Genomic DNA, 24248 nt, shown 5'->3' on the forward strand with positions numbered 1-24248 from the left:
GAAATATAATATTAAAAATAAAATAGTTATATATATCATAATAATTTAAATATTATTGATAGTAATTTTGAAAGCAAACAAATATATTAATAAAAATATTACGATTTGAAATAATTGATTTGAAATAGTTTTTATAATATGAAAAACATATATTATTGAAAAAAATATAAAAGTTGTATGACTAAATTGGTTAGAAATAGATTTCACATTATTATCATAAATGAAATTCTAAAGAGAAATATTTGGAATGACATATTTTGTAGATTACATAGATGAAACAATTTTTAATAGAATATTTATGTTTCAATAAGAAAGATGGATAAAAAAGGAAAATTTGAAGAAATACACTCACATGAGATTATAATTTGAAAACTACACTATTGTTTAAGTTTTTGGAAAAATACACTTATGGTATATATAAATTTACTAAATTGTCCAATTTTAATATTTTCTAATTCCTAATTTATAATTTATTTTATATTTAAATTAATCCTTTTACAAAAAAGATTATTTTTTAAAAAAATCTATAGATTATCTACACAAAATCTTTTAATATCTTAAAATTTTATTATTAAAAAAAACTCATGATAACGTCTCGTCTCCTTTTCAATTTCTGAAGGTCTGGGTACGAGACATTGGTTTTTGGTCATCAAAATTCAAAATTTGCAACTTCACTTGGATATCACAGAACAGGAATAAGTCGCAGATCATCTTTCGAAATTGGATGTACCTCAGTCTTGTTCTTTTATTAACATTTTTTAATGTACCCAGACCAATTTTAACTTTTCTCAATCATGACTACACTGCTGCAATAATATAAATCAAGTTGTCCAAAAAAATCAGTGTTTTCTAGTGTTGTTGGATTATATAATATTCAAAGTCAAACAAATTAAGCACATATATGAATAGACATTTAGAACTTGCTCGTACATAATGACTTCTAGGAAATTAATATTATGTAGAGAATGCAAACAAACATGACTTGTTTATATAAGGTTAAGAAAATAAAATAAAATATATAAAATATACAAACTTTATGGATCTTGATAAAGTCAAACAAATCATAATTTATTTATTTTATTATATTTTGTTATTGTAAATTTTAAAATGCTAAAAAAACATATTTATCTCAACACACAAATTATCTTAAACATAAATAATTATAACTAGGTGTTTACCCGCGATTTCACGGAGTAATATTATATGAAGGTAAATGTATTTTTTATAATGTTATAATTATTGAATAATAATTAGAATAATTAAAATTTAACTTTTAACTTCATAGTTTGATAATCAAAAGTTTCACATTAATTTTTTAAAAAAGCTGTGAGATTTAAGATAATCTAACAATATAAATCGGGAAAATCGCATTTTAAACCCTCAAGGTTAACAAGAGACGCACTTTAAACCTTGGCGCTTAAAACCTAACACTTTAAACCATCAAACCTACAAACTTAACACATTTAACCTCTAAACTGTCCCCCGTGTTTCCACCGTCGAAATGTTAAACGGAACAGTAAACGGAGTTTACAGACATATTAACAGACGTTTTAAATAAAAAAACGTGCTAAACATGTGCTCTATTAACTTGACGAAAATCAAAATCAAATTGGGGATCTAGGGTTCATAACTCAAACCCGACAAAAACAGAGGAGAAACGAGAGAGAGGAAAAGAAAGAGAGAGTTAAAGAGAGATTCTCGCAGGGAGCGAAAGATGATGTCTCAAAGCGATAATTTCCAAAGTGTGGGTTCCCAGAGTGCAATTTCTTCTTCCTCGGTTGAGCATAGAGTTCTTTGTCACTGTGATCGCAAGGCAAAGATTGAGAGAGCTTGGACTCGTGAAAACCCTGGGCGTAGATTCTTCGGTTGCAAAGGGCGTCGAGTTGGGAATGGGTATGAGAATTGTAACTTTTTCGTTGGTTTGATGTGGAGAAACCACATGGATGGCAGCATTTGGCTTTACTGGCAGCGAGAGACATAATCCGAGAGCAAAAGGAGGAGCTAGCCGTTTTGAGGAACAAGGTAAGTACTCCAAATCATGAAGGCTCCAACTTGGACATTTCGAATGAACTTGCAGAAAAATTTAAAGAAAAAGTTGAAGAGTGTTAAGCCTTGAAGAAACAAGTGTTGATACTAGGTGAGAGGAGTGATGTGTTTCGTAATGTTCTTGTGGCCTCCTCGGTCGGATTTGCTATCGTTTTGGGAGGGATAATTGTGATGTCCAAGTACTGATGTTGTTGTCTTAAGGCTTGTAGTGGATGTGTTGTAAGGCTTGTAATGGATGTGTAAGACTTTTCTTTTGTTATTGTGTTGTAAGGCTTGTAGTGGATGTGTAAGACTTTGTTCCTTTGTTATTGCAGTGTTTTGTAAGACTATTTTTAAGTTAAAAATTGCATTGGATTCTTCTTGATTATGATAACAAAGAAAAAGTTTAACACAATGAAGTTCAAAACATGAGTCTGAAGCCGATAATAGAGTAAAAACAAGAGTCTATAGCCGATAATAGAGTCTACCAAACACGAAATAGATGCTAATATCAAACACCAAAACAAGTCGAAAATTCAAACAATTTAGTCTTCTGTTGGAGGATGGCTGCTTTCGCCTTGAGCAGGCTGGATGTTAGGGTCTTGTGGGTTGAGGTTAGACCTATCATAAACCCGGTCGCCAAAAACTTCAAAAGGACGATCAGTGTAAGGGCTCCAAAATGTCCCAACACCATATGGAATGGTAGCAGTTTTCCTTATCTTCAGTGGTCGCCCTGTAGGGGCCTTCTTCACATGTGGCTTGACCTGATTTGTTGAGGACGAAGGTTGAGGAGCACTAGAACTTACATCAACCACTCTGTTATCAGTTGAAGGTACAGGCTGAGAGCTGCTTACAGACACTGTTGTTTTCTTTCTTCCTTTTGGCTTTGGTGGTGGTTTCGGATGGTCCTGAAACATAATCATTATTTTGAGACAATTTATGGCTTCAAGAAAGACAGCAAAACAGATGATAATATACCTCATTTGGATGCTTTCGAGGTCGGCCCCGTCGGTTCTTTGGTCCTTCTACAGCAACAGGTTCATTCTTGCAACTTGTTTTAATGTGACCAGCTTGCTTGCATTGGCTGCAATGTGGAATTCTTCCATGTCTTGTTGATTTTCCTGCATTTTTCAGGTCTTCAAACGGTTCTTTTCTCCTGTCTCTGGTCTTTGGACGTCCTCGTGGTTTACGTACTTCAGGAACGGCAATTGGAGTCTTGTATGTCTTCTTCCAGAACTTCTCTCCATTCACAGGTTTGATGTTATCTTCGTATGTTGTCTTCAAGACACTCGTGTAGTAGTACTCTGCTACATACCTCGTTGCATCATCTTCATTATCATCCAAAACACACACAGCATGCTTGCACGGTATACCAGTTAGATCCCATTTTCGACAAGCACATTGGTGAGTTGCTAAATTCACCGTATAACCACATTCGAACTCATTCACCTCGTACACATGCTTGCTACTGCGTAGTGTCGAGCAATATTGCTTAGCAACTCTAGCCTTCTCTAATACCGCCATTGTAATTGGTGTGACAAAGGTGTCACATTTCTCAGCTTTCATAAACCTTCTTGATACCCTTCTCATAGCCTGTCTTCGTATGTCCTCTAGAAGATTAATCACTGGTTTCGACCTGGCCATCTTGATAGTCCTGTTGAAACTCTCGGATAAGTTGTTGTGAACATCTGCACAATGAGATTCCACACTGAAGAATGCACGGCACCATCTACGTGGTTCTGTTGCTAGTAGAGCATCGCAAGCTGTTTGATCATAGTCCTCGAGCAGCTTCATTCGCTCTTCATATTCTCCTTCTGTAAAGCTGTACGCCACCCCCCAAAAGAGATTCTTGTATTCTGACCTTGAGAATCCTTGTTTTCTCCAATTAGCATAGATATGCCTCGCACACATACGATGTTCAGCGTTAGGAAGCTCAGTCTCTATCGCAATCACTAGCCCTTTCTGCGTATCAGATATAATAGCCAGCTGCTCTCCATTTCCTAACTCTAAATCTGCTTTCAGCTTCTTCACAAACCAGCCCCAAGTATCTTTATTCTCACCTCTAACTACTGCCCATGCAATTGGATACATTCTGTTATCTGCATTTCTCCCAACGGCTGCAAGCAAATCACCAGTCAACTCCCATTTCAGAAAACATCCATCCAACCCAATCACTAGTCTACAACATTTTTTCCAAGTAGTCCTAAACTCCTCGAAACAGATATAGAAACAATCAAACATTTCCACACCATTTTTCATGATAGTGCAGAGATCAGTTTTGATACCACTGTGCGTTCGCTTGAGCTCATCTTCATAATCCCACAGCTTACCAAACTGAGTTGTTTGCGCTTCCAATATGGAGTCCAAGGCAATTCGCCTGCCTCTATAACACTTTGAAAGTGGAACCACAATATTGTATCGCTCCTTGATTGTGTCTTTGATGACAGAAGCTTGTAAGCTAATATTCCTGCGTATTTCTTCTCTAAATAACCCTGCAATGACGCCTTGCTTCAGCATTGAAACTCTGCTTGATTTGCCATGATTGTGACGTATATGGCAGACCTTAACAATTCATTTATTGATAGGTGGTTCAAAGGAGCAGTATACTCTGAATTTGCATTTCTTACCGCAGCAAACAACAGCAATTCTGTTTGATTCCGACCTAGCCATCTTCACATCGTACTGTGTCTTCAAGGAGTATCTAAGGAGTTGGTCTTTGAACTCCAAACCTGAGTTAAACTTCTGGAATAACCAAATGTATGGCGGTTTTTCCAAATCGCCATGGAACTTTGGCTTTCCATTCCTTCTCCCTTTTGGATCATCCCATTGCTCCCACTCCTCCTCTGATCCTATTGGTGTATCTGGACAAGCAGCATCTTCTTCCAACACACATTCCTCATCACTTTCTTCTGCTTCTCTTTCAGCTGCTTCTTTTTCTTCCAAATTTTGATAAGCTTCTTTTCCAAGATTTGCCATAGAACCTTCTTCAAAAACTGCCCTAAACCTTTCGTCTTCATCACCATCTCCAGCATCTTTAACCCCTTCATCACCAATATCAGCTGTTTCTTCCTTTTGGCCTTCTTCAATCACATTCTCATCAACTGTACCAGCCTGAGGAGCCACATTCTCTTCGCCTTCTTCAGTCTCATTCTCATCAGCTTGAGGAGCCACATTCTCTTCACCTTCTTCCTCTGATTGCTCAGGTTCGTCATCTTCTATTGGCCTCTCCACTTCTTGTTCTCCATCGCTCTCTGAAAGCTCTTCTTCTTCATAATATCTAACATCAGAGACATCATGTTCAATGAAGATATCGATCTCACCAGCTTCTTTGCCAAGACATATCAAGATAAATATATCATCAGGATTTTCTTCAAACACATAGTTCACTGTGTTCATATCCTTCGCAATATCTTTGTACCATACAAATCTTATTGGAGCACTAATCTTTGCATCTTCTCTGCTGAAGCGTACAAATTTATCCCAAGAGATGTCATACAATTCCCACCGCACAGAAGTTACAAACAACTCTCCCATGAACTTGTAGTCACCGTCTTTTTTCTCCATAGTTCCACCGACGTGGATTCTCAAATCAATCATCGACCCTTCTCTGTAGAGTAGAGAAAAGAAAAAAATGTTAGAACACAGTGAACAATCATCAAACACCCAAAATCGATATATGGAAAGAAAAGAAAGCTTACCCCATTTCGAAAGAGCATTCGATTTCGTCTTCTTCCTCTCCCTTCGTTGTCTCCTTTGTTTCTCCTCTGTTTTTGTCGGGTTTGAGTTATGAACCCTAGATCTCCAATTTGATTTTGATTTTCGTCAAGTTAATAGAGCACATGTTTAGCACGTTTTTTTATTTAAAACGTCTGTTAATATGTCTGTAAACTCCGTTTACTGTTCCGTTTAACATTTCGACGGTGGAAACACGGGGGACAGTTTAGAGGTTAAATGTGTTAGGTTTGTAGGTTTGATGGTTTAAAGTGTTAGGTTTTAAGCGCCAAGGTTTAAAGTGCGTCTCTTGTTAACCTTGAGGGTTTAAAATGCGATTTTCCCAATATAAATCTAAGTCACTAAAAGTTTTTTTTACATGAAGTCTATTATAATTGGCTCAGGTAATTGACTGTATAATTAAATTTTATTTTATTTTAATTTTTGAAAATTCAAAGAGAGAAAAGTGTAAATACTCTAATTTTCACAGAAAAAAGAAGAAAATAGTTTTTTATTTATTTGTAGCTCCAAGATGAGGATCATAAGTTTTTATAACTCTGACATCAAATTTGCTTATTTTTTTTACTTATGTTTTTTATTTGTTTGAATATTTAAATATATTCTGAATTTAAAGAAAAATTAATTTTTCTTTTATGTGTGTTTTTAAAATATTTTTCCAAAACAAAAGTTTTGGTTATGATTAAAAATAATAAAATTTAATTTTAGATTTATTAAAACTTGGACGACTTACAGCATAAAAATAAAACTTGAACATTTAATTATAATTAGACGACTTTGATGTAAGTCGTTTTAGGTTACTTTTGAAATTGAAAAGTAAAACTTAAATATTTAGTTTTATCTGGATGACTTACACGGAAGTCTTCTCATAAAAAACTTACACAGAAGTCTTTTAGGGTTTTATTCCGAGATTCTGATCAAATATTGGTTATTATAGAAGACTTTCGTGTAAGTCTTCTACCAGAAGACTTCCATGTAAATCGTCCAGATAAAATTAAATATTTATGTTTTATTTATCAATTGCAAAAGTAACATGAAATGACTTACATGGAAGTCGTGTAACTACAGTTAAATATCGAAGTATTATTTTTCTACTGGACGACTTTCTTATAAGTCGTCTAGGAAAAATCAAATTTCTTACACAATCCGGTCAAATGCAAAACTAACTTGTTTATCCTAGATGACTTGCCGGAAAGTCTTCTCTGGTATTTTTGAAATTTTATCGTTAACAAAAGTAAACTAATATTTACAAGGGAAAACTTCCAAAGAAGTCCACTGTAGAGTAGAATTTTCTGGAAGTATTCTTTTGTAAATTTTCAATTGCAAAAATGATCCACATGGATGACTTCCTAGAAAGTCTACCAGAAGACTTCCACGGAAGTTTTATGCGTCAATGTTTAATAAAGTTTCATTTTCTCTAAAGCTATAATGAATTTTAATATTTTCTTGTCAATACATGTATATTAATCAATATTGGGGATACTGAATAAAATTTATAACTTAATTGGTGATATTTATGAGATTACCAACATTCATTTTTATTAAAGTTTGTAGCTGATCCGAGAAGACTTCTGTGGAAGTCTTCTACGTTAGCTTTTGTAAATTTATTAAGTAACTTCAAAATGTGTTCTTTTAGCTTTCAAAAGTGTTAAGTAACTTAAAGAATATCAAAGTCATATGTTTTAATGTGTCTTCTTAAATCATAGAATATATATATATTTAACTTTCATGAAAGTTGAAATTTTAATTTTCACTTAAAATTTGAGTTTTCCTCTTAATTTTTAATTTCCTCCTTAAAAATCCCGTTTAAAATTTAAGTCGTCCTAGAAGATTTCCAAGAAGTCTTCTAGAAAACTTCCCAAGAAGACTTCTAGTGAAAGTGTTCTATCTTTGAATTTATTAATGCTTGTTCTTTTGTGAACTTGACTAAGTTTTATTGAGAAGTCTTCTCCATTTGTTGTAATAAATTTGACTAATTTTTTGTGTTATTGTTTTTTGCTATTGAAGTTGTATCAACAACCTCAATAATGTCAAGTAATTTTGGCAAGATAATATTGTAAACAGTGAACATATTTACCAAATTGTTTCATTAATATCTGTTCAAATTTTCACAAAAAATCACAACTAAAAGAGTACACATAGAAATCACAAGACAGATCACAAACAAACTATTATAGATCAATCCTCCACAAAGACAGGCTTAGAATCCACTTGATATAAGACAAGACTCGTCAGAGGACATCTAGGAAGTCTTCTAGCACATTATATGTTAGAATACTTCTGAGAAGTCTTCCCATAAGTCTTCCAAAGTCTGACTCATATTTGAAAAACCTGCAAATCCAAAAATGTTCAAATGGTTTCAAAAAGAGAAAATAAGTGGAAGATTAGATATATCTACCTTAAAGAACACACAATAATATATATCCAAAAAATTTAGATCTACCTCTTAAGGAGTTAAAGATGAGAATCATGTGATAAAAACCTACAAAAACAAGATAAATAGTAAGAAACACATGAGAAAAAATGAGAAATTGATATAAAATTTTGTGTTTTCCTGTTTAAAGAGATTACAGATAGGTTGGAGAATTTTAGTTTTGGCAAAAGGTAAGAGCTTTATGCAACAAAGGGTTACTAAATGAAAAAAAATCAGATATTAAAACTTACCAAAACGCTCAGATATGTTATGATAGAGGAGAAGTTGAAGAAGACTCTGTTAGGAAACTTCTTGGAAGTCTTCTAATGCATTATATTTTAGAAGAGTGCCGAGAAGTCTTTCAAAATCTCCCGAATCTGAAAACATGCATATCAAAACCCAGATATGAAAAACCTGCATATCCAAAAACGTTCAAATGACTTCAAAACAGAGAAAATGAATGGAAGATTAGATACATATACTTTTATATATCACACAAGAATACATATCCAAGTTGAAGATGAGAATCATCTGATTAAAAACCTGCAAAAAAAATATTAGTGAGAAAGATATGAAACAAAAAATGAAAAATTCATATAAAATTTGGTATTTTCATGCTTAAAGAGATTAGAAAGAGGTTGAAGATTTTAGTTTAAGAAGAAAATAAGAGCTTTATGCAACAAGAGGTTACTAAATGAAAAAAAAATCAGAAATGAAAACTTACCAAAATACTCAGATTTGTTATGAAAGAGGAAACATAGGAGAAGACTTCAAGGAAGTCTTGAAGTCTTCTAGTGCATTATATTCTTGAAGACTTTCCAGAAGTCTTCCAAAGCCTTCTAGATCTGAAAAACCTGCAATTCATACTAAGATCTGAAAAACCTACATATCCAAAAATGTTCAAATGGCTTCAAAACATAGAAAATGAGTGGAAAACTAAATAAAAATATTATTATAGAACACACAAAAATTGATGCTAGGAGTTTCAAGGCTCCTAAAACAAATTTTGTAATATGAGTGAAATGTCGAACCAATTCCAAGGGATTCAAAGCACCAAGAATGCAAGTACTTCCTTAATCTAAGTGCAATCGATGATTTGATGATTTCTAGAACCTAAAATGCAATAACTAAACAATAAAAACAGTAAATCAATGAACTTTCTTTTATGAGAAAGGAGAACTCATGGGTATAGGAATTTAGACCTTGGGTGATCAAGCTTCGAACTAATGATGGCAACAATCAATCAAACTAATCAACCTTAAGCTTAGACACAATCTTAAACAAACTCTATGTCTAGATGAATGCTCATTTGCTAACATATTTCAGACATTAAATGTCTTTGGCTGAATAATATAAAAGCAATCATTAACAAACAAGTCTATTGGCTATCTTAACACCCTTAACAACAAATATCTTTGGTAAAGTGTGTTAAGAGCTTAGGAGAGTTGACTCAGACATATCATCGAACACCTTGTGGGTGGGAGATGTCTAAAGATCAACTTTTGAGAGGCCAACTCAACAGATGCATTACGAATACTCTCCTAGGCAAGGAATAAGGCTTGATTTATACTAAAACATCCTAGAACTAACTTAATCACCCTAAATCTTCCTAACCCATGAATTCAATGGTGGATTACTCACTAAAGTTCATGATCATTCTTAAACTCATATTGAGTTTCAGATTGATCATAAACAGAGATGAAATAACAGAAATCAACAAGAAATAAAATAAGAACAAGAGAATCAATGATCCAAAAGATGAAATCTCCAATAGTTTTTGATGTTTACCAAGTAACAAAAGATAGATTAGCCTCTGGTGGCTTACACAATACTTAAACTTAGGTTTTAGAACAGAAAAACGTGCATAAAAATGACTAAAATGCCCCTGAGAAATGTTTAAGTTCGAGATGAAACGGGCTCGGAGCGACCAGGAGGGGTCGCTCCGCACGGCCGCTGCAGATGAGACGAGCGAGCTGGCCTTCTCGCTGGCTCGGGACCGCTCCAGTTGATGATTCACAGCGACCAGGATGGGCCGCTGGGACGGGTCGCTCCGGAGAAGACGAGCGAGCGGCACGGGCCGCTGAGGTGAAGCCGCTCCAGGCTGGTGAGGTCGCAGCGGGTGGTGGGAGTCGCTGGGGTGAGGCCGCTCCAGGTGATGAGGTCGCAGCGACCGACGGGACCCGCTGGGGTGAGGCCGCTGTGGCTTTGGTCGACTCTAAATCAGTCCTTTTGCCTCTTTTGAGTCCCCAATGCATCCCAAATGCTCCATATGGTACTCCAACACCTGATAAAGACTTTTGTATGCAAAATGCAACATAAACATGCCTAAATCCTATTCTAGATGATCAAAATGCATGCGAATATGAAGATAAAACAATGGAAATATGCAAGACATCAAAAATACATATCTAAAATTTCTAGATCTATTTTAAAGGAGTGGAAGATGAGAACCATGTGATCAAAAACCTACAAACAAGATAAATTAGTGAGAAAGACATGAGACAAAAATGAGAAATTGATATAAAATTTAGTGTTTTCAAGTCAAAGAGATTAGAGAGAGGTTAGAGAGTTTTAAAATGAAAAACACTACATTTTTTCTTGCAACCATTCGAGAGGAAGAGAAAAAATGTGTAAATTTTTTTTTTATACGGAGACCAAAAATTTCATTTAGGTCAAATATTTTCGATTCCGAAAATTTCAGGGAAGTCTTCTAACCCGTAAATACTATTCATCAGAAAATTTCATGGAAGTCGTCTAAACCTGTAAATACTGTTCATCAGAAGACTTATGAAGTCATTTAGACCTTAAATATAAACCCTAATCTTAGTTAACTAACTAAACACTTCATTAAACTTAAATTCAAGTTAAAAGTGTTTATTACATATAGAATTGAACACATGTATGTCAAAATTTAATATTTTTAAAAATATTAATTTTCCAAATTCGAACCCTAAGAAAACATACAATACTACAACATATGTTACCAAACCCTAAACCAAAGAATACTATGACTCACTATATTCATTCATCTATGTTGAAAACAATTCAATTGTACTTCAATTGTACTATATCTTAATTTATATAATTTACAAATGTATATAATTACATGATTTTAGTTTTTCCCCCAACAAAATATTTTTCATAAAATTTATAAATTATTTTAAGATCTACTATTTGAGAAGACTTCCAGAAACAAATTTCGAGAAGACTTATAGAACCTCAGAAGACTTACAAAAACTCAGAAGACTTTCCGGAGTTATATTCGTAAAAATGAATTCTGGTTTTTTTTTGTCGTAAGAGGCTTGTTGTAATTTCAAAAAAAAATTATGTTAGTTTTGAATTTGATTAAAATTTGAGTATACTTTTGCATTTAAAATCAAGTTTTGAGTCTTATTTGGCAAATTCTCCAAAATATTTTACGATATTGGTTTTTCACATTTCATCAAAACTTATGTCAACAAAAAAACAAAGAATTAATCTCATGAATTATTTTTATCTTTTTGACCACCAAATTTAATCCTATAAAAAAGAAATGATGGAAATCACATCAACATTAATATATAATCCAAACCTAGATTAGAAAGAAGCAGGTAAAAGTAAAAAAAAAACAATAAAATTAATAAAAATACGTAGTAGTATAGCTTAAGTTTGTTGAAAAGTTTAGTCAAAATAAAAATTTAATGAAAATTACATGATATAATGCATAACATAAAATTGAATGATAAATAAAGAAAAATCATAACTAAGAACAAAAAATAAAAATAAATAAATTTACAATATTGTTTTCTCACGTTAAATCAAATCTACGGTAATGAAAAAAGAGTGAATCTAATTAAATTTATTTGTTTTCTTTGCCACCAAATTTGAACTTAGATAAATTAACAGAAATCGAAGGAAGTTATAACAAGGATTAATACATAACCAAAACAAAGATTTACAAATTAGTTTGAAAATTAAAAGCAACAAGATATAACAAATAAAACAATAATAATTTGATAAAAATACATAATATAAGTTTAATTTGGTGAAAAAATTTAGTAAAAAATATAACTTAGTAAAAGTATACTATCTAATAAAAATGTAAACATCAAGTATGAATAGAAAAAATCATAAGAACACAAAAGAAAAAATCTATTTATGATATTATTTTTTCTTATTTTATCATACCTAAACCACAAAGAATTCACATTTATATTTTCTTTCTTTGTGGTTGCGATCTCAAGTTTAGAGAAATGAACATGAAAATGATGGAAAAGTACAACCCATGTCTAATACATAATTAAAACAATTTGTATTTTGGTCTCATGGCAAAGTGGCCAGCTATCCGACAATAAATGCCAAATATGCTCATTACCGGTTATATATGAAATTCAACGTTAACGTTTTATATGTTGCCCGTATAGGCAAAAATCAAAGGATGTATCATTTGGTCACTAACATGTTCTTACTATTTGGTGATGTTTGGTAAAAAAAATGAAAAGATTTTACAACTAGGAGATTTGGAGGAGCAGGAATATGTTCTTTCCGTAGATTTTCAGGGTCTTCGACTCTTCATGGAGCAACATGTGTACTACATGGTATGTAACTTTACAATCAGGATTATTGTTGAGAATTTGTATTTGGGCAGCTATTCTATAATTATAAGGATCATATATGATTGATGTACGTTTTTTTTCTAATTTCGGCTGTCAGGGTATCAATCAGAATTTTTGTAATTTAAATAAAGATTGGTGGATAATAACTGATGCAGAGGATCAAATTGAAAAATGTGGAGGAGAATTGATGTATATATGATTGACTTTGCTCCGCCACTTCATCCTGAATTTTTTGAATGTTCAACGGATTTTATCTCTGGATATGCAGAGGCTAACTCTTCCGGGACTTCAAGAATAAAGAGAGGAAGACGATACAGGCCACCAAAGCGAATGCGGAGGTTTAAGCCAAAACTGGTTGGTGCGGAGAGAGAGGATGTTACGGGGAAGGAGAAAGGGGAGTCTGTTGTTAAACAGGCTGCTAAAAGAAGAGCTGAAGCTGTGGCGGGAGAATTTACAAGAGTTGCGAGAAGGTCAAAATCTGAGGTGGTCCCAAATGGGGGACTGCCCGATCTTTAATGCGACTTCTGAGTTGGAATTGTCGAGGTTTGGGACGGTCTCAAGACTCGACAATTCCCCGTCTCAAGGAGATACGTAAAATCTTTTTCCCTGAGATTATGTTTTTGATGGAAACTAAGCAAAGTAAAGACAAAGTAGTTGATTTGAAAGTTGTGTTGGGTTACGATAGAGTAATGGTAGTGGATCCTATTGGTTTGTCGGGGAGATTAGCTCTAATGTGGAAGCGGGAAGTCAGTGTGGAGGTGAAATTTGCTGATAAGAATATCATAGATTGCTGCATAAGGTACAGAGGACAGTGCTTCTTTGTTACTTTTGTCTATGGTGAGCCAAGTCAGCAAGGAAAGAGGAAGGTTTGGGAAAGGTTAATGAGGCTGGGAGCTGGGAGGAAGGAGAGTTGGGGTTTGTTGGGAGATTTTAATGATATCTTGCACAATGGAGAGAAGATTGGAGTTCCGATCAGAGGAGATAATTCTTTTCTGGATTTTGCTCAAATGATCCAGGTCTGCGAGATGAAGGAACTAACTGGGTTTGGTGATAGTTTTACTTGGGCAGGAGTAAGATATAAGAAGTATATCCAGTGTAAGCTTGATCGTTGCTTTGGAAACAAGCAATGGAGAAACAGTTTTCAGAACTCAACACAGACGTTCATGGAAAGGCTAGGGTCGGATCACAGACCAGTTATGGTTAATTGATGTGTGAGCAGGACAGTAGAAGATCTGACTTTCGTTTTGACAAACGAATGGTGGGCAAAAACAGAGTCGAAGAAACGATAGGGGAAGCATGGAACAGAGCCAGAGGGATTGGGAACCTATCGATAGTGGACAGTATAGGAGCTGTTAGGAAGTCTCTTGGAAAGTGGAAAAGAGACAATCATCTTAACTCAAATGAACACATGAAGAAGTTAAGACATAAATTGGAGTTGGAAACGTCTTCTACAGCCCCTTGTTGGGAGTGTGTGTGTGTGAGTTAAACACAGAGATCAATAAAGCGTTTCAAGAAGAGGAAGAATTCTGGGTGCAGAAGAGTAGAGACAAATGGTTAGTGGTGGGAGATAACAACACCAGTTTCTTCCATGCCTCTGTAAAGGCATGTCGTCAACAGAACCATCTGTCAAAGCTTGTTGATGATGAAGGTAGAGATCAGAGCTCGCTCCCTCAAATGGGGAAGATTGCCACATACTACTTTGAAAAGCTCTTCTCTTCTTCTGCGTCGAATGAGGTTATGGGTTTCTTTGCTAGTCTAGCGCCTAGGGTCTCAGAGAATATGAACCGTAAGCTGATATGGGAGGTCACTGATGAAGAAGTGAGATCGGTTGTTTTCTCAATCAAACAGTCCAGTGCTCCAGGCAGTGATGGGATGAATGGACTGTTCTTTCAGGAATATTGGGGAATTATCGGAATGGAGATTGTGAAAGAAGTTAAGGCTTTTTTCAGTACTGGTGTGTTTCCATTGGAATGGAACTTCACACAGATATGTTTGATTCCAAAAATCACAAATCCTACTTCAATGGTTGATCTGAGACCGATTAGTCTATGTTCCGTGCTATACAAGATTGTGGCTAAGATTTTGGTCTCAGGGATCAAGCCACTTTTGGAGCACATTGTGTCGCCTAACCAATCTGCGTTTGTTCCGGAGCGTTTGATATCAGATAATATCATCATTGCCCACGAGATGATACATGGGTTGAGGACGCATGATCATATATCCAAGGAGTTTATGGCAATAAAAACTGATATGTCAAAGGCGTATGATAGAATTGAGTGGAATTACTTGGAAGGTTTGATGATGGCGATGGGTTTTCACGCTAAGTTCAGAGAGTGGATCATGTTCTGTGTACGCTCGGTCTCCTACACGGTGCTTATCAATGGTGAGGAACAGGGGAAAGTCTTACCAGGTAGAGGGTTGAGACAAGGAGATCCTCTGTCTCCTTTCCTCTTTGATTTATGCACTGAAGTTTTATCACATCAGTTAAATGAAGCAGAGAGAAGAGGTGAGATATCGGGGATTAGATTCTCCGCGGATGGTCCTGCGATACATCATTTATTCTTCGCGGATGATTCCCTATTGTTGCTAAAAGCTAATGAGGAAGAGTGTGGTGTGGTTTGTCGGATTCTTAAGGAGTATGAGGTGGTATCTGGTCAGATGATTAGCCTTACAAAGTCAGCCATCACTTTTGGAAGTAAAGTGGAGAATGGAATGAAAGTGAATATCAAAGAGATATCTGGGATAACAAATGAAGGAGGTACCGGAAAATACTTGGGATTACCGGAATGCTTTAGTGGCTCCAAGGTAGCTATACTGCAGTACATCCACGTGAAGATGACGGCTCGCTTTCAAGGGTGGCATGCTTTCTTTTTATCTACTGGTGGAAAGGAAGTACTACTAAAGTCTGTGGCTATGGCCATGCCGGTGTTTGCAATGTCGGTTTTTAAACTCCCGAAAACTACTTGCAAAATGCTTACAAGTGCAATGGCTAATTTCTGGTGGAATGCACAAGATGGAAAAAACAAGATGCATTGGGTCTCTTGGGATAGGATGTGTCTTGATAAGAAAGATGGGGTCATGGGTTTTAAGGATTTGGAAAAATTCAATCAAGCCCTGCTGGCTAAACAGGGTTGGCGTCTCCTAATGGACCCAAACTCTCTGTGTGCACGAGTGATAAAGAGCAGATTCTATCCTACTGGTGACTTCTTAGATGCAAAGATTGGGAGCAGACCATCCTACGCTTGGAGGAGCATGTTATTTGGTAGAGAGCTGTTGGTGAAGGGGCTAAGAAGTAATGTAGGGTCTGGCAAGAGCATTATGGTTTGGACTGACAAATGGCTCTTTGATAAAGAACCCTTGGCACCTATGAGGAAACAAACTTTCTTCAATGTAAATTTAAGGGTGTGTGACCTTATCAATACTCAAACAGGATCTTGGGACCGAGAGAAGCTGGAGGAGGTTTTCTTCCCAAGTGATATTGAGCTGATCATGAAGATGAAACCTGCTTTTGGGAAAGAAGACTCATACGAATGGGTACACAACATATGGGGAGTATACTCTGTTAAGTCAGGGTACTGGTTAGCTTGTTCGATTGATAAATCTGCTGTAATAGTTGAGGCACATAGTAAACCATCTCTGAATGATTTGTGAAGCCAAGTTTGGTCAGTGAACACTACTCCAAAGATCAAAGTGTTCATGTGGAAAGCATTGTCCAATGCCCTTGCGGTTTCAGAGGAGTGCATCGCAAGAGGGATGAAGGTTGACCCTCGGTGTCAAAGGTGTGGAGATGATGGAGAATCCATTAACCATGTTCTGTTTTCTTGCCCTGCAGCTAGCCTGGTGTGGGCGGCATCAGGTTTTCCGTTTCCACAACGAGGTTTTGAGAACAGGTCTCTGTTTGAAAACTTTAGCTACTTGTTGAGTATTGGGAAAGATTCTCGAGTGCCAAAAGAACTACGGCAGGTCTTTCCTTGGATACTATGGATGCTGTGGAAGAATAAGAATGCTTTCTCTTTTGAAGGGAAAGATTATGCAGCAGAAAATACAGTGGCAAAGTGTCGGGAGGAGGCTACACGATGGACTGAAATAACGGGTGTAGCAAAGGCGGAAGAAGCTAAGAGGAATCAATGCAAAAAGGTTGATTCAACGTGGAGGGCTCCAGAAAGAGAAAGACTGAAGTGCAATATTGGGATCTCGTGGTGTAGAAAGACGAATTTGGCTGGTATGGGATGGATTGTTAGAACCAGTAGTGGTGATACTGTTCTACATAGTAGAAGAGCTTTTAATGGTGTCTCATCACTCATGGAGGCTAAACGCTTGGGACTTATATGGGCTGTGGAGAGTATGACTTCGCTTAAGCTGCATAATGTATCTTTTGAGGTGGAGGATAGGGATTTGGTGGCTTCGGTAAATAAGCCAAAGTCTTGTCCAACGTTGCGAGCATACGGTGAGGAGCTTAAAGAGGTTCTGAACTGTAGTCGTGAATGGGAACTGGAATCGGTGTCGAGAAGGGCAAACACGGTGGCGTTTAAGATTGCAAGGAGCGTAACAGAACAAAAGAGGTACCAATCCTATGTAGCACAAGGGAGTCCTTCTTGGCTACGAAGCTTACTTGTGGAGGAAGGTTTGAGGTCACGAGGATGAAGATGGGTCTCTTGACAGTTGGAGGTCGAATAAGGTGTAGGGGTGGTAGTGCTTTAGGCCGTGACCCCTGTTTCTGTTTTATGTTTTTCATCGTTTTGTTTCCTGTCTATGTTGCGAAGCTTTGGCTTCATGGGTGTGTTACTTCTTCATTCAAACATTTCTCAAGAGTTAAAAAAAAAATAACTGATGCAGAGTACCTGTGGTTGGAAACCACATTATTTCAATGAAATATAGTGGACGTTTGGTTTCAATGACTATAAGAATTGGATATATAAAACATCCTTTTGGTAAAAATAGAAAACATATATTCTTTTAAAAAACTTAAGTACATTAAATATAACTAAATAATAATGGAAATATAATGTATACAAACTATAAAATATAGTTTAATATATCCTGAATATATTTTCTATTTGATTTATTATAACAAAATATTTGCAAGAATATAGCAACTAATTACAATACATTCAATAACAATATTTAAACCATTTACTATAATAAAAAATACTCTAAAATATTGAAAAATACATATTGACACCCGCACGGATGTGCAGGTTGAGATCTAGTATATATTATGACCTCCGCTACCATTTGAAACATTTACTTAACAAAGACTAATGAGAAGATTAATTTGTAAGTTATAAACTTTTATGGTATAAAGTGAACAACAACATTCAGATAGAAATGGGACACATTGTTCTTTTTCTTTTGGAGTGTCTATAAGTTTTAGAATCCAAAGGAGAAAAGTTAAACCAGACAGTATTTCCGGAAAAAAAAACAGATTCTATACAGGCAGTAAACATATGGTGGCTTAAGAAGCTTTCATGTCGTCCATACCAACACTAGCCTGCGAATAAACAAAAACAAGAGCAATAGAATCAAAGGTAGTGGTGAAATTCGAAGATATTGCAATTATTTGAGGTTTTAAAAGTCCATGTTTACCAGAAATTTGTGATTTTCTTGAAGGAACATACCAAACTCTGAGCAAAACCTTTCCATGTCGGCATTCATGTCACCAGAACCAGCTGTAACCTCCATGAACTTCTTCCTGTCTGGGGCAAGCTTTAAACCCATCTGATAAAAAGGAAAAGGTTTACCATTTATCAGGAAATTAAAATGAGACAGGTTGGTAGAAAATGCGGTTCAAACAGTGAAAGGAGTGCAAGTAAAGTTGGTACAGAAGAGGTAGAGCTAGAGAGCCATCCGTGCCATTTCCTAAGTGTTTTTTGGTACGAGTCACTACAAGCTTGTGACATTGACCAGTCTTGATGTGCTAGCAAGTTGCGGAATACCTCCACTAAGAAATCCATTGCTCTGAAAGAATCAATATATGTTATTTTCGTAAGAAAAGTGGTGTATTGTGTTTACATGCCGATGTTGTTTACCTGGTTAACCAGAGAAGAGCGTTGGTACAACTAGACGATCCTTTTGCTGTCTCCGACTCGACTTCACCTTGAACAACGGTGTACAAGCACTTGTACTTGTCTGGATCAGACAAGTAGTTCTTCTCCAACCTCTACAGAAGAGACGGACAAACAATTTCTAATGTAAAACAACAATCCAATGCACAGAGGTCGTGACGCAAGTACATGACATTTCTCTACACTTATATATTACTAGGTCGGAAGAGTAAGAACTGAGACAATGCACTTTTATCAATGGTTTGTACTATGAATGCTAAACAGATTTGTGATCTACGATTACCAAAATCATGAACCAAAAAGCTTACTTCCTTTTAACCTAATCTCTCTTAGAGATTAGGTTAATTCTTGGAAGCTTTTATATTATTAATCATATGAAATCCTTATATAGGAAAACTTCAAGTACTTTACCGATATGTTGCCACTAATTACAAAAACTCTTAATGTAAAATATACTAATCTATCTAACCATAGTCAAACTTTACCGATATGTTCCCACTAATGTCAGCTTTCACGATAGTCAGAGCGAATCCAAACTTACCTGGGAAAACAGAAACCAAAAAAAACAATGAATCAGAGTTATTCTTGAGTTCACCAACCAATAGGATTCAAGTATTTTATATTGATATCTTATAAAATATTGTTAAATTATATTATGTTTTCAAATAAATAGCTCAAAATAAATAAAAATAGTAGTAGTTGCAAAAAAAAATATTTAATAAAAACCCTAAATCCTTAATCTTAAACCCTAAACCCTAAACTCTTGAGTAAATCCGGAACCTTAGGTAAATTCTAAACCGTTGGATGAATCATAGTTTTAAAAATTAAAAAAAAAATATTTTTTTTGCAACTACTACTGTTTTTTATTTATTTTTAGCTATATATTTTAAAACATAATATAATTTAACAAGATTTTCTTTTCTTTTTAAAAGATATTAAATAAGAAATACTTGAATCCTATTGGTTGAACCCAACAATAAGTCAATGAAAAATCATCCAAAAATGTCAAAATCTCCACTCATAAGCATTTAGAGAGCAGAGAAGTATAATCCTTTTGTTACCAATAGCGGGCAAGAGGTTCTTGCAGAGGTCAAGAAAAGGCAAAGTAAGCATCTCGCCTTGTTCAGATTTGACATGTTTCATTCCTTCCAAACAAGGCGTTAACACATTCCCTTCCATTTTCATCTCTTCACTGAACTGAAAACGAGAAAAAGAGGAAATCTCAGATATTGTTTCATTCCTGTTCATGTCTGGGAAACTCGCTGTGGCAGCTTTCGGGAGCTTTCGGCAGTGTTCGACAACAAATTTTTTCAGGGATGGAAGAGCTGGAGGAGTTGAGCATATTCTCTTTAATTCATCCAAACCCCTTAAATTGAAGGATTCTAGTTTCTGAAAGGGAACCATCATATCAGGATGCACGTTGCTAATATGCATTCCCTTCTCCTTATTTATTATTTCTTCTAGGCTTCCTGAATATGCCACCTCTAGATGCTTGAGATTTGGAGCAAAAAATAACCATGTCAATTCTTTTGGACCTTCCAAACTTCGTAAAACAATACTTGAGAGGTGCTTGAAGTATGGAGAAGTACTGTTACATATAAGATCATCCTTCTCTTTGCTTTTCCAGTCTATCTTTATCTCTGATATTCCCGACAACTCAATATCAAGTTCTCGAAGACCACCCAGAGCTACCGTGTTCAATGTTAAAACCTCGGTGGAGATATTAATCATCCAAAGGCATTGAATACAACTCGCCAATCGCTCCACTCTTTGGATACTTTCCAACATTAAAGCATCTATCACGTTTCCTGTTAAAACCTTCAAGTGCTCTAAAAGTTGAAGCTCTTCAATCGAACTTGCATCAATTTGAACACTTGAATGATAAAGTTTCAACACCTGAAGATTTGGTAAGCTTGTTCCTATCCCATCAATGTTTGTAAGCCAGGTAAACTCCAGGTCCAGGCTTATTAGTTTCCTCAACCCCTTCAAACCAGCTGATAAAGAACTTATACGTGTGTATGATAAATTGAGGTATTGCAAGGAAGTCAATCTGCAAATTTCTTCAGGCAATTCACTAAGATCGCGGTTACGCGAAAGATCCAAGACGACAAGGGATGGCATAAACTGAAAGAATTCACCCGGTATACCCTTCAAATCGTTATCCCCGAGAAATAGAGTCAAAAGGTGGGGGCAGTTGGGACAGTAAGATGTCTGTTCAATTCGATTACTCATCAACGAGATCCTTCTCAAAACTGACCAGTTGATGTCCTTTGGTATAAGGCTTAGCTTCACACCGGTTTTGACGAACTGTTTTTCTTCCTCTTTTCCAAACGTAGACCCTACCCAAAGAGCCATTTCACGTAGCACATCATGCATTTTCACAGCAGGTGTGAATTCTTTTTCGAACTCCATCAATAGATGTGCACGAACTAAGGAACCAATTATAACATGACCTTGGTTGTTACTTCCATCTTCATCTCTCTTTCCATTTATAAACCCTTCGTTGATCCAATACTCTATCAACTCGTCCTTCTTTATTTCATAATCTTCCGGGAACAAAGAACAATATAGGAAACAAGATTTCACCTTATCGTCCTCTAAACCATCATAACTAAACTTCAAAATTGAGAGAATCTTTTCTTCCATACCTGGAAACTTCTCGTGGCTAGACTTATTGAGAACATCAACTGCATGACGCCATTCATGTACATCCTCTCTATATGACATGGCTTTCCCAATCACATTGAGTGCAAGTGGCAAGCCATAACATTTTTCAGAAATTCTTTTTGCAAGTGTTGGAATATCTTGATGCCGCTTTAATGCGACTTCTCCAACTACATTTTGAAACAGTTGCCACGCTTCATTCCTTGGCAAACAATTAATTTTTAGATCATCATCAGCTTCCATGTATCTGCAAACTTCCTTTGAGCGAGTGGTGAAAACTATCTTCGATCCATTTTCTTGACTTGGACGTGGAACTCCAATCTTGTTCAAATCTACCTCGCTCCACAGATCATCTAACAGCAGTACAAATTTCTTTCTTCCTAGGATATTGGCTATGGAAGATACTTTCTCCTTCTCTGTTTCCTTTTCCCATTCCTTGTCAACACGTAATCTTCCTAGAATCTGATCCTGAATGCCCTTGTATTGCAAATCTTTAGAGACCACAACCCATATCACAACATCAAATTCATTCACCTCTTTGTCAAATTTTTTGTTGATATGAGCTAAGAGGGTTGTTTTTCCAACTCCCCCCATGCCATAAATACCTAACGTTCTTCGTTCAGGTTTCATGATGCTGTCCCATGCCTTTCCAACCATTGAATCCAAACCTATTGTTGTTTGGATATCTTTCTTCACCACCTTTGGTACAGGCCTTTTTCGGGCCAACTCTTTAAAAACTCCTTCAGATAGAAGCTCTTTAACTTCTTCCAACTTTTTCCATACGTCTTTACCATACTTACAGCTTGATATGCATTTTTTGGAAATATATCCAAAAATACACAATCTTTTGATTTCAGTTGGTTTAACCTTAAGCAGATCACTGACCTGAGAGTCAATACTTGCTACCCTTGACAACCATCCTTCAACTTGAGGAAGCCGCTCCAAACCTCTATCTTCTTCTATGGAAACTCTTAATAACAGATCTTCTCGCCTTTCTTGAAGTTTTTGCCTAGCTGACTCCAGAGCCCCAAGATTAGCCTTCATCATATATATGTAATTTCTATTACCAAATAAGCAGCTGCAGATTTGATTCACCGCTTGATCACATGAGAAATTTAGTGCTACACAGCCTCCCATCTTTGCTCAAACTTTCAGAAAGAAACAAAACCAAACTCGCTGTTTTGATTAATGAACAGAGAAAGAGGAAACACCAATAGTTTTGATTGAATTAGGAGAAAAGCCACCAACGAAGACCAATAACTCTACACCAAGAATTCATAAACAATAATAACTAGGAGATGTTGACAAATTAAATATACTAGATTTTTGACCAGTGCCGTTTGTGTTTGTATTCTTTTTGCTTTTATGTATTTGTTACTTTTTGTTATTTTACTGATTTTTTATTGCAATATTTTTTAAGGGTAAATTTTTGTTTATTTTCTACTATAAAGATATGTGATATGTTAGGTTATTTATGAATTTGGTTCAGTTTTGGTTTTTTTTTGTTTGTTCTGATAAATGTATCCATATCTTTACAATATCTTATATATAATTTCATATAAAAATATTTTTTTTATTCCAAAAAATCTACATTTTGAAAACGTGAATCAAGTGTAGTATAGCATAAAGTTTTTTTTTGTGGTAAAAATATATGTATAAAGTTGTTTCATATTTTTTTCTTGAAGCTTCATATATGTATAAAATCTTGACTGATTTTATGGTGATAGCTAACCTTTCTGTTAAATAGTTTTTTTTTTTGTTTTTGACATGTTAAATAATTTTAAGGTGATAACTAACCTTTCTGTTAAATAGTTATTTTTGTTTTGTTTTTAACATAGTTAAATAGTTATATTAAACATTGCATATGGTTATTTGATATACCAAAATGTTTTATTTATAAATGAGAACATGGGAAATGGAATATATCTTGAATACATTATTTTAAACATTGGCATCATTTGTCCAACATCGAATTATATTTATATTTTATATTAAATGTTTTATTGGTCTTTAACATTTATTTTAATACTTCTCTGAATTATAATGTATTTATGATTATTTTTATATTATGTATTTTGATTGTGTCCTTTTCTTACATATGCTTTAGATTAAAAAAATTAGCATGTATTTTAAAAACCTACCTTACTAAAATTAAAGTTATGTTGTACCAAATAAAATTATGTAGTTATTAAATTAAAATATAATTAAAGTATAAATTAAATATAGTATTGATTATTTAATTGATCTTTAACTTATTGTGTTTGTTAATTGTTATAGTTAATAATCCACATCTACATATTTTTAATAAAAAAATCCTGAGAAACTAACATATTTTAATTGTTGGTGGGGAAAATAACCTTACACATCAATATATACTATACTAAAAGCTAAATAAGCTTCATAGATAGAGTGTCCACGTCACTCTTTTAATTCCAACCAATGAGAGCCTTTGCATACATCCACGTCAACACTTCTTTCTCTATGATGGGCCTGAACCGAACTCGGTATCTGGGCTTCGAATTCGCGGTCTGTCTAACAGCCCGTTAGCCCAGAACAATCTCACATCATTTTTTTTTTCTGGTAAAACACATCACTTCTCTTGCGTTAACCCTAAGCGCCGCCTGCGATTGACGAGTCGACTCCTGTTCATCTTCCTCTTCCTTCCGTTTCAGAGCCAATCGGCTGTGAATTCAATTGGTGTGGAGATTCTTCTTATGTATGAAATCATGTTCTACCCCGATAGTTTTGTTCATTTTG

General features: G+C 35.2%; 3 protein-coding genes across 4 annotated transcripts; 2 read left to right on the top strand and 1 right to left on the bottom strand.

The window, feature by feature from the left end:
* The first annotated feature begins 1714 nt into the window (after window positions 1–1714).
* LOC130497750 (uncharacterized) lies at window positions 1715–2336 on the top strand. Its single transcript, XM_056990852.1, has 4 exons — window positions 1715–1904; window positions 1951–2022; window positions 2138–2225; window positions 2318–2336. The coding sequence occupies exons 1-4, from the start codon at window positions 1715–1717 to the stop codon at window positions 2334–2336; spliced, it is 369 nt and encodes a 122-aa protein (XP_056846832.1).
* An 11115-nt stretch (window positions 2337–13451) lies between these two features.
* LOC108849362 (uncharacterized) lies at window positions 13452–17406 on the top strand. Its single transcript, XM_018622911.2, has 4 exons — window positions 13452–13961; window positions 14035–14102; window positions 14217–16340; window positions 16416–17406. The coding sequence occupies exons 1-4, from the start codon at window positions 13452–13454 to the stop codon at window positions 17404–17406; spliced, it is 3693 nt and encodes a 1230-aa protein (XP_018478413.2).
* A 612-nt stretch (window positions 17407–18018) lies between these two features.
* Window positions 18019–22952, bottom strand: LOC108840511 (probable disease resistance protein At1g15890). 2 transcript variants are annotated; one of them, XM_056988560.1, is made up of 6 exons: window positions 19889–22926; window positions 19313–19368; window positions 18792–18922; window positions 18585–18720; window positions 18349–18480; window positions 18019–18253 (listed from the first exon to the last, which is right to left on the bottom strand). In XM_056988560.1, the coding sequence occupies exons 1-6, from the start codon at window positions 22626–22628 to the stop codon at window positions 18218–18220; spliced, it is 3231 nt and encodes a 1076-aa protein (XP_056844540.1). In that variant the 5' UTR covers window positions 22629–22926; the 3' UTR covers window positions 18019–18217. The 2 variants fall into 2 exon arrangements, 1 of the variants encoding a protein (XP_056844540.1); XR_008935624.1 differs by lacking the exon at window positions 18019–18253 and having other exon boundaries at window positions 18585–18703; window positions 19889–22952.
* Window positions 22953–24248: the final 1296 nt, after the last annotated feature.

This window comes from Raphanus sativus, chromosome 1 (genome assembly GCF_000801105.2).
Source record: "Raphanus sativus cultivar WK10039 chromosome 1, ASM80110v3, whole genome shotgun sequence".
Lineage (NCBI taxonomy): Eukaryota > Viridiplantae > Streptophyta > Magnoliopsida > Brassicales > Brassicaceae > Raphanus > Raphanus sativus.